The sequence below is a fragment of the Haemaphysalis longicornis genome, unplaced genomic scaffold (assembly GCF_048455015.1).
Source record: "Haemaphysalis longicornis isolate Haplotype H1 unplaced genomic scaffold, Haemaphysalis longicornis Haplotype H1 scaffold_2, whole genome shotgun sequence".
NCBI classification, from domain to species: domain Eukaryota; kingdom Metazoa; phylum Arthropoda; class Arachnida; order Ixodida; family Ixodidae; genus Haemaphysalis; species Haemaphysalis longicornis.
Window position 1 is genome coordinate 263,031,235 of NW_027526295.1, and position 10,869 is coordinate 263,042,103.

The window sequence follows — 10,869 nt, forward strand, 5'->3', positions numbered from 1 at the left end:
GGTCTTCTCATTTCATTTCATTTCATTTATTGCATACTGCAGGCCTTCGCAGGCCCAATCAGGTGGGCACAATACAAGTAAAAAGTACATATTCAGGCACTCAACAGGCAGAAATAAAAAAGGAAAGAATTCGACACACAAGATTAGGTTTACAGACCCAAACAATACACAGTTAGCAGAACAACCAAGGTGAATCCTTATACAGAGCCTTTTAGAAAGTTCCAATCTTCCACTGGTCGTGGAAAAAAAGAAAATTTAAATGTATCTGTGCGTGCAAAATAAGGTGTCAGGGTTCCGGGGTGATGGTGTCTGTAGGTCTTCCTAATGTGTCTTGTTCTTGCTAATCTTCTTCCCTTGTTGTATGTAGGATACATTTTTGGGGGAATAGGTAGAATTTTGAGACGGGCTCGTTGTTGAGGAGAAAGTTCTGTCATCCCTTGTATGTACTCCGAGTGGACTCAGTGCCCGGCTCTTTTGAGTATTTCTCTTTCAGTCTTGGTTTTCAGTAGTCGTTCTTTCCGGGCTTCCAGGAGGGTCTCTTTGACCTCCTGAATGGTGTTGCACACTCCCAACCTGTAGAATTTTTCATTGGAGGTGTATATCGAAAGGCCGAAGGCTGTCGTGTGGGCAGTTCTGGTAAGTGTGTCGACTCTTCCATGTTGATTTGCGTCGAGGTGGTGGTATGGTAAGCTGTAGGTAGTTCTACTCACAAATAAAGAAAAGGCCTAAAATGCGTCCCGGAAAAAACAGAACTCAATAGAATAAGACCCTCCAAAGGAGAAATATTCCCTGGAAGCAAAGTAATTGACAACCAAAACATTCTCTTCAAGCCGACGATAAGAATATTAGGCATGCACATACAAAACAACAGCAAGGTTACCACCACCTTGTACAAGCTGAAGAAAACAACACAGCAATTGGCTAGAGTCACCCGAAGAATCACAAGAACAAGGAACGGCATGAGAGAAGACACTCAAGCTGGTGACTTGTTCTGTTGGTCATATTTTTGTTTTTGTTTTTGTTTGCAACAATTTACACTTACTCTTATAACGATTAATGTATTGACAACGCATTACAGGTTTTCGTTGAGATACTTTGCAAAGAATGCTTACGCATTAAGAAACACAGGCACCTCTGCCACTTTTTTTAACCCCTTGGGCGTCTATTGGTGCCAGCCTTTATTTCATACGGGGGTAAAATGGGGAAGGGAGTGGGGGAGGGTTTTTAGCTTGGCCTGTTGGGGGGCCGAATTACTTAGGCTTTCGATAAAATGACCACTACAAATGCGGGAGTTCCGCTTCAGCTCTCCCATGCTGTCACTCATGGAAACGAAGGCACGAAGTTTACGGCTGCATGAAGAAATTGTAAACTGCCACAACGTTTCCACGGCCACATGGTAATTGAACTCGTTGGTATGTGCCTTTGTCTTTGAAGCACATGTATCGAGGTATCCCACTGTTAAGGCTGGTGTGGAAACCATAGTCATTGGAACCAGTGAAAATAACTGAAATCGGTAGAAATTAAAACTAATACTAGTAATTTTATTCATACTCAGATCGTGTGGAGCCAGGCATACAGCGCCGCAAAAAGTGCCCGTATCAATGAGGCCCATACCCAACCTCAGAAGCCTCCGACAAGTTTACGTAGTCGTTAGCGCATTTAAGAACTTAACACATCTGTCTAGACTTTGTTTCACCGCACATATGCGCTCACCGCACCGCCTAAACACTAAAAGCACCGAATCAAACACGACAAAAACAACGGAAGGCTGCGTAGTCCAATGTGCCGGCCCATCCCAGTAATGAGAGGAGCACTGAGTGGTGGCGCCACCCATCCAGCTGCCCGGTCCATATATATATTAGTATGAAACTCTATGCTTGACTGTGAGCTGCTGTACGTACCCCCGGCATCAAGACAAAAGCAGTTAAGAACACTAAGCTCTTCCAAGCTGGCCTCTGTCCTGTGAGCTTGCCAAAAATTAAACTTCGTTCTGAAAAGCGCATGTTGAAGGGACTATAGCTGTTGCTCGGAGATTGGTAAGGGCGCACTGTGACAAAGAAGCACGGGTAAAAAGCAGTGGTGTTTGCTTACAAAGTGCTTGCATTTTTGCGTGAGCTTCAAGTGCGAGGGCTCGTTTTTGCACTGCTACCCCGTTCCGAGGTGTGTGCGGCACTAGTCCTGAAGCAAATTGTTATAACCATTTTTGGGTAAGCTCTGTAGCACACTGTTCTGCCTAGTTTCTACTTATCCACGTCTTGGTCAGCATCGCTGTGTAGACAGCTTTGCCCTGCAGCTGCCCACGTAAGTAGCAACATGAGAAACAAAAAGTCACGCTGCCCTTATTGCATTTTGGAGTGGTTGCACAACAGTGCTGCGTATACATTGTTGCATGGGCATGTAGTGTACATTTTACCCTTATTTTTTTTTTCATCTCGACCAAATATGATATATTGCACATTGGTGTTTGCATTGTATATATGCACAGCACATGCATGGTGTTTGAAGCTACAGAGGAACACCGTGACAAAACGGGGTTTGCATGGCTGTCAGGTTGTTTTGGGTTTTTCGTTTGTTTGTTTGTTTGTTTGTTTGAAGTGTTTTAGTCATCTTTTAACGTGTGCAATGCCTAGCGTAACATAGTTGCTCATTAAACTTGTATTAAGTGGCCTTACAGCCGTCGTAGGCAGTCTCGGTGACCTGGAAAGCACTGCATTAGGTTAGCTATTTATGCTGGGCAGAGATCAGTAGCAGTGCAAATCATTTTCTGCAACATGAAGGGCCACCGTACCTTGGAGCCCACACTGTTCTAGCAAATGAGGCTTTGTTGCCCACTGCCTCGCATAAACTGCAGAAACTAGACAGCCTCTGCAAGGAATCGAAAACACGGGCAGTGCAGGTTTTTGCTTTGTTTGGTCGTGCAGCCAGTTCACCTTTGCCTGCTTTGCTTATCTGCTGTTAGCCACACAGTGTAGGCGCCTTCTGTTGGCCAAGTGACCGTGTGCCAGCGTTGTGTTCTTGCTTGTTTTGCCTTGTGTTCTCCCCCCTTCGGGCGTCCCGTGCTTGTTGCTTGCTGTGGGGCCTGGCGTGTGCAGCGGGCATGCCGTATTCCTCCACGCCTCCGGTAGCTCCGGCCACCCCCGTGGCGGTGGCCCACCATGCCATGTCCCCCCACCACCACCACTATGGCTCTTCCCCCATGCACCCGATGATGGCGCCCCAGCCGCCGCCGCCGCCACCGCAGCAGGGCTACCAGCCGGGGGTCCCCCCTCCCCACCACTTCTTCTTGCCGCCACACCCCGCGCACGGTAGGCCACTGGAAGGGCACCCATGGTCTTCACATATGCGGGGGGCACTTGTGGCTGGCTGGAAACGCAAGAGACCCCCAAGCGCAGCAGCAGCAGCAGCCTCTTCAAAACTGGCCAGGGCGTGCCTCGTTTTCTTTCGTCCTGGCCAACTTTCTCGTGGCAGTGGTGAAAGCCATTAGGGTCAGGGCAATGGTAGGAGAGGGCATGCAGAGTCTGCAAGATTTTTTGCCTGTTCATTCTGCTGCTGCGCTTAAAAAAGGTGGTGGCCCTAATGGCCTGCTGCACCTTCGTAGATTTCTGCTCCCACAGAAGAATACAGGGACATGTGCCTGAGCCCTTTCGTTTATCCGTCTTGCCTTCATAGTTCCATGCGATTTGGCCGAACCTCACTGAAGGGTTGCGCACGTATTCAGTTCTTCAAGACCATCTCCGCAGGGCTGCTGAATTTTGCAGGCAACTCCTTTGGAAGCTGTTAAAAAAAGCTTTGCCTGGATGGGGGGGTCAATGTCCAGCCGGTGCCTTGTGAAGCCTGGGCCATTTCAGTATAGAGATGCGGGAGCATCATCATGGCCCTTCATTCTATGAAATTGAGTAGCCAAACAAAACTCTGAAATAGGTATATATTGCTGCGGCAACCTGCAGTTAGCAGACAAAACCGACTCTTGCATAAGTGTCTCAATTGGACATTGCCTTTTTTCACTGTAATTGAAGTCTGTAAATAAGGCTGAAAGACAGGCAAGCACATGCATTCGTTTATTTTCGCACGCCAAAGCAGGTAAATGTTTTCCTGGTATCGCTGGTGGCTGAACGCCGTTGGGAACTTTTAAGAGCCATAAATGTTTATTATGTGCGTGTGTGTATGTGGTTATGCTTTGCATGCAGTTGGCATCCTAGCACATTATGTATTTGCACGTTTGAGGCACTGTGTTGACTGCAGTCCGTTGTTTGCTGTTGTCAGAAATTTGAGCATGCTATTTTTGCAACAGTTTTATACCAAACTCACGATTGGCAGCTTTTAAAGGGACACTGAAGTGAATTTGTAGTAATCCTGTTTACGCCTGCATTGCATAGACTGTCTCAAATAAACACACTTTTCGTTGTTTATCCGGTCGATAAGTCAGTAATTATTTTATAAATCCTGAAAGAAGATAAACTGCCATCCTTGGTCTGCGGCGCAGTGATGTCGCAGTGACAGCGCAGTGACGTCCATACAAGGCGCTACATGATTGTGTTATGTCCAAGATTAGAATTCAAACCAATTTTGGTTTCGGTTCTGTGAAACAACATGCTTGGCATCCGACGTTATCGTTGGCTGGTCATTCTCGAAATCTCATTAATCGGCATACTGCGCTTGTGCCATGTTGTTGGCCGTAAAGTGCATCACATAAGCCTACCGGCGAGGCTTGGAATCGTAACAATCACTATTTGAGGTGTACGCTGTGGATGAACGCCCTCCGTGTCACCGGAGACGGTTAATTGCGATGCACTTTTCCCCAACCTTTTGACCTTGCCTGGCTCGTGCCTGTATCACAAGAGGCGTGTTGGCACCAGGCCAAGGGTCGGCTGATTTGGGACTGTGCCCGCAAGCAGTCAGTGCTTATGGCAGCACCATGCCAACGAGAACTTGCCAGTGTGTCAGTGTCAGTCTGCAGGCATTCTGTATACTCGCTCGTGTAGCAATGAACATTACAACGCAAAACTAGTGAATTCAGTTCAGAAAACATTACCCTAAAACAAATATATCAACTAAAAAAACACGCTATCGGGGATTCGAACTTGTGAATTGCAAAACAATATAACTAGTGCTTTAGAGCACTCGGCCATAGGCCAGCGCTGTAAGGGGTGAAAATAAAAACTATATAATTTATAGCCTGTTTACATTTTTATTTAGTTTTAGCATTCTAAGCAGCTTAGATGACTGTTTGTTGAGTAGCGCTCGTGCGATAAGTGTGCCCCAACTTTCCACAAATACCTCATCTCTAGCAACTGCATTCCTTATACAGAAAAGCACTCGCAGATGTGTGGTCGTGCTACTGACCACTGTGCTAGTTCACCCAGCACAAGAAGTGCTTTCCGCACCTTGGTTTTACACGCTGTAAAATAAAAGTTTCAGTTGATTTTAATTCCTTAGTACCTACCATAAAATCCCGAGAGATAGCCCACCTAAGAACGAGAGCAAATCGAGTGAAAATATGACGTGGGCTAACTTTCGGTGTGCAGTAAAACAGTAAAAAAAAGATGAGAAATGTATCGCAGCCGAAGAGCGAACATGCGGTTATTAGCACTGTATTCATTCGTCGTCAAAACCGCCGAACGAACAGTCACTCTCACTGTCAAACAAAAGGTCGACCACCTCCTCACGCACGGAGTTGGACGCGGTTGACAGGCAGCAGAAGGAGGGATCGCCGAAACGAGCCGCTCATGAAGCTCTGAGTCTTCTTATCCATCGAGGGCAGTTGATATACCGCACCTTTTCAGGTTCCTGTGACCTGTTACCTGTTATCTCACCCTACCCACACTAGCTAACCTCGTTTTCCCGGGCGTCATCCCCGGCTGGGATGATGCTATTGTCAGGGGTGGGTTATCTTTTGGTGTTTTTGAAAAAATTAGAAAATTGTGCCAAAAACAGGGGTGGGTTATCTTTCAGGGGTGGGGCATCTCTCAGAATTTTACGGTATATTAACTTTGCCGACTGTTCTTCCGCCTTCAATTGGTCTTAGATTTTTCTACTAGCATACCAGTCAGCGAAGCGTCGCATGTGCACTTGTGTGGAGCGTCTTCAACATAATGCTTGATGCAGTCTACCCGCCGCCTGCCGGCCGACTAAACCCTGGGCCAACTGATTCTGTCGGAGGGTCGGCGAGCTGTGCTGTAGCGCAGTCAAGCCAAGTTACCTTGTTTTGAAGCCATACGAAACGTCGTAGGAAGTCAGCAAGGAGGATGCAGAGAGGAGGACAGCGTTTTCAAATTGATTGTTCTACTGAATAAAGTCGCGTAAACGCAGCAAGAGTGATCAAAACATGGCCTAGAGACTCCTGACTACAGTTTTCTCTAGTAATCCCACAATGTTTACAAATCACTTCAGTGTCCCTTTAATGGTCAATTACAGAGGACCTTTTTTATTGGCTCAACATGTAAGTACATTTGGCAGTCATGCATTGCAGCAGTGCCGTCCGTGGTTTGTTTGTTTTTGCCGTGCAACTTCTGTGAAGATGGAAACAAGCGTATTGCTGTTCTGCTGCAACAGTGACTTAGTGGATTGAGCAATGTAGGTACAGTTAGTGTTTCGTGATTTGATGAACGGGGCAAGAAGACAGGGCGCTTGGAGAGGAAACAGAACGTGCACAACACCGACTTACAAGTTGTTGAAGTCATCCGGCCAACATACGCCATACGCAGGAAATTAAAATGAGGGAGTGGTTATTACAAAAAAGTTTAAAGCCCACACACTTGGCACCTGCAATACCCATCTCCCTTGTTTCACTGCCCCTCCCATGCTGTTGCTAGTGGCAGTGGGCATAGGGATGGCAAAAAAGAAAGAAAAAGCTAAGTGTCACACACACACACATACAACAAGGTGATGTCTGGATCCGTAACACACAAGTTGGCCTACATGTCTTGTAGTGATGAAGCAGCGCTCATAATTGTGCTTGCCTTTGCAGCAGGGAGGAATGCTTAGATAGCCTTCTTCACAACGTGGCACATTGCCGTCCAGCATTCGTAAGCATGTCTTGGAGATGTGCAAAAGCATATAACACGGCATTGGGAATGGGCTGTGCATCCGTTGAATTAAACAAGCATAGGCTGAAGTCGTACAGTTAAGAACTCTGTGGACCCCTAAGCACTTCTTATGAGTTGCGAATGCCGAAGCATTAACTCTGCAAATTAACTCCACTGAGTATCCACCTGAACATTGCGAGTTATCCTGCACAGAACTGGTCGCCCTGGCTCACTGGTGACTACTGCGCCACTCTGTGGGCAAAAAAACACTAACTTGTGATTACTTTTACCTTGTAAAATAGGCTGACCTAAAACAGCAGCTAAATGTGCCCCTAAATGTGCTGTGGGCACTTTCTTCAAAGATGTTTTCATAGACTCAGTGGAGTGGCACGAAAAGACTGTTAACTGTTCCTGGGTACAGACAAGCCGGGCAGTGAAGTCTCAAACTGCTGATCTCTGGCATCACGAGCGCAGCACTTTCCTGTGCTTGCAGTACATGATTGGCTGTTTCTGAACCAGGTGCCATCATGTCAGGATGGCCATGCAGCTCTGGCGTGTAGCCTAGTGCCTAGTACCCTTCCCGTGAAGGGCTTTGTGCCCTGTGACGCGACCGTCTCTTGTGGTGCGTGCTTGTTGCAGCCCCTGGAGCGCCACTGCCACTGCCACCTCCGGAGCGGACCCTGGAGCCCATCTTCGTGGCTCCTCCCCCTCACCCACACAAGCTCCTCCACACTTACGCCTACATCAGGTATGCCCCTCCTTCTCCTCCTCTCACTGTACGCATGGGGTGACGGCAGGCAGATCTTCTAATGCAGGAACTCTGAGAGAGGGTCAAACGTGCCCTTGTCACAGAAATGGGCCCCTCCGCTTGCTAGATTCCAGGCGTGTAATGTTTTTCAGCGATTGTCAAAACTGACCACGTGCCTGTTGCAGAGATTGGGGCTTGGAGTGGAAGAGTGACGCATATCAGGGCATTCTTATTTGCTTTGCTGTGCTTAAGATTGTGCACATTGCAGATGTTCAGCTTCAAATACGTCTTGAATTGCTAAGTGTAGCTTGATGAGCAAAAACTGCATGGAATCAGCCTTGTTGAGGAAAAAGTTCTTTTGTGTACATTGGGGGAGGTTATGTGGACATTCTAGTGGACATTATATCGGCAAATGTGGTGATTTTAGAGGCCAGGAATATTCAGAGTGCAGCGTATGTCTTCCACCTTTGGCTTATTTTGTACTTTTGCAACTGTGGACTCTCAGTGGCCATTTTAGGTTAGAACTGGGGCTGCATGAATAGTTCAATTTGGAGTCCGAGTTGAGTACAAGCACTAAAAGTAAAAACAAAAGCTTGCTTGGGACATGAAATGGAGAATCAAATATTTTGTTTGCAATCTTACTGTATTGAAATTTTAGGAGATGTAATGTCATTTACAACTGTTGTTCTAGGAATGCAATCAATTCGATTGAGGAAAAACAAAGCAAATCCCATATTTGCATTTCCACATTTGTCAGCGTGCGCCACTTAGGTATTCTCAGATATTGAGTTTCTAGGGTATAGGGGGGCAGCTGTTAAGCTAGCCCACTAAATGCCTTATAAACCCATGCAAGGGCTGCACTTTTGTTGGAATTCAGGGGCAAAATTTTTAGGTGCTTGCTTGCACATTTTTTTAATTATTCGCTACAAAAAATATACTGCAAGAGTCCGATAAAATACGACGATTTCTTTCAGAAGTTATGAACATTCTGCTTATTTTGTGGTGGCTGTATATAGTTAGTCATGGCACTTTTTGTGGCCTTCCATAGGCTCTGCTTGCTGCTCCTGTTTAAAGACCGACCTTACATCCACCGACTTGATTAGGAAGTGAAAATTACAAAAATATAGACAATAATGCGGAAGACAGTCATTCGGGTCCAAACCAAGTCTATTGGCATGCAGCATTACTACCTTGCCTCCTGTAGCTTGTCTGTAGAAGCTAGGGTCACCTACTGTATCCTGTGTGCCTAGCGGCCTCTCATTTGCAGTGATCAAAGGCCAGAAAAGCTTGCGGAAAAGTGCAGTAAAAGCACTTGGTCTGCCAGTGAAAAACGAGCAGGTGGGGATAAAGGGCATCAGTTGCCATTATTTTATGCCGGAGCGGAGCGTCTGCCTAACGACATGCAGCTGGACTTGTGTTTATTAGCCTCTGCTCGTGTTGTCTGGTCTTTTTGTGGTAATTGGTTGCGGCCTTATCCAATGTCTTTGAAATCCTTTACTGTGGTTAGTGTTGAGGTCTCCCTCGGTCTCCATCATCGCGGGCCGTGTCTTTTCCAAGCTGGCTCCGTGGCCGTTTCTGTTCTCATAAATGAATTTTTTTAGATGTCTAGTGATTGGATGATATTCGTAATCTGCATGATTAGTATGCAGCCAAATCCAAATATCTGAACGTATTCAATGGTTTATCCTCAATGCCAGTACAAATCATATAACCAAAGCTGTGCAATTTGTGTGCGGCTAGTTTAGCCCAAAACGTAGCTTAGTCATAGCACAGCCCATGCATGGTTGCTTCTGCACACGGAAGGCCCGTAAAGGACTCGTGGGATAGAATCCCCAAGTGAGCGGGTACCGGTGCTGCAGGTACATCGAGAGCCTGCACCAGCCGGAGAGCAAGCACGTGACCAACTGGGACGCCCAGCTGAAGGCGACCAAGGACAACACGCCCGTGTACGACCCCAGCCGCCTGCCCACCCACTGGCTGGGCAATGGCGTGGGCAGCCACGGAAACGCCGTCAACGCCCTGTGGGCCCTGCGTGACTTCATGCTGCGCGACGCCCTGGGCATCGCACGCATCTCCTAAGCCCGAAGGCTGCCCCTGCCCCTCTCCCGAGTGGCATGCCAGTGTGCGTGTGTGTGTGTGTCATTTGCAGCGTGCTCGTGTTGCTGACAGGTCGCAAGAAGTGTTCTATGTAAGGGCTCTTCTCTCTCGGCCTGCGGCATTCTGCTCCTCTGGCTGTCGCTGCAAGCTCGCAGCATTGCCCCCTCATGCAGTATCTGCTTTTTAAGTATTGGCATGCACGTGTTCACATTTCTTGCTGTTTTATGGATTGTTTACTCGCAAAGGAGAGCTCAGTTACTGCTGGAATGTGAGCCTGTCATGTCATCTTCGATTTTTGGAATAGGGAACATATTGGGTGCGAACTTCATCATGCACCTTGTGATGGGAAAACATTCTGCGGTAGCCCTCCTCCTCCTGTAAAGACATTGCGTTTACATTGTGCTTTTATTTCTGGAGTGCAATAAGTCTCTTGTCATGCTTGTAAAAATTTGTGTTTTCACTCAGTGTCCGAAATGTAAGGACATATCAAGAAGCTGAGTTTCAGAGGTGATCGCAACTGATAACTGCAGTAGTGTGCACTTGTGTTTCTTTTCCCACATTTCATGGTGCTTCACACTGCAGTGCTGCTTTTATTTATCTTTTGATGTGGTTTGTTCGAAGTGATTCATGAATTTTAGTGCAAGTAATGGAGACAAGCACCCTGGTTGAACATGACAAAAAAATGCCCAAGGCGGCTTTTTCTTTGTATGTGTGCATTTAATCAAGCGTGCAGGCAGGCAGCTTGTACGCATGCATTGTTTTAGCGAATGGGCTCATGTGAAGCTGCTCAACACCTTTCTGAAAACAGCTACTGTGGCACTGTGTTTGTGGGTGTTGATGCGATACTGTGTGTTTCATAATTCATCATCACATGTTTGAGCAGGTTAAACTGCGCTTGTGAGTAGTGCGAATCAAATGTCAAAACAGATGTGCATATTGGTGTACAAGAATATTTTGTCTTGCGATGGAATCGGTTTTTAATAAATGTCATCGTATGAA

At 46.7% G+C, this 10,869-nt stretch overlaps 1 protein-coding gene across 5 annotated transcripts in view; it reads left to right on the top strand.

Moving 5' to 3' along the window:
* Polybromo (protein polybromo) overlaps positions 1 to 10,869 on the top strand; it is a 74,986-nt gene extending 64,117 nt beyond the window's left edge. For 4 of the 5 annotated variants that reach the window (XM_077700447.1, XM_077700448.1, XM_077700452.1 and 1 more), the window contains 3 exons: positions 3,093 to 3,305; positions 7,665 to 7,773; positions 9,633 to 10,869. In XM_077700447.1, coding sequence (XP_077556573.1) covers positions 3,093 to 3,305; positions 7,665 to 7,773; positions 9,633 to 9,852 — 542 coding nt within the window. In that variant the 3' untranslated portion in view covers positions 9,853 to 10,869. The remainder of the gene's footprint in view (positions 1 to 3,092; positions 3,306 to 7,664; positions 7,774 to 9,632) is intronic. The other variant, XM_077700451.1, reaches the window with a different exon arrangement.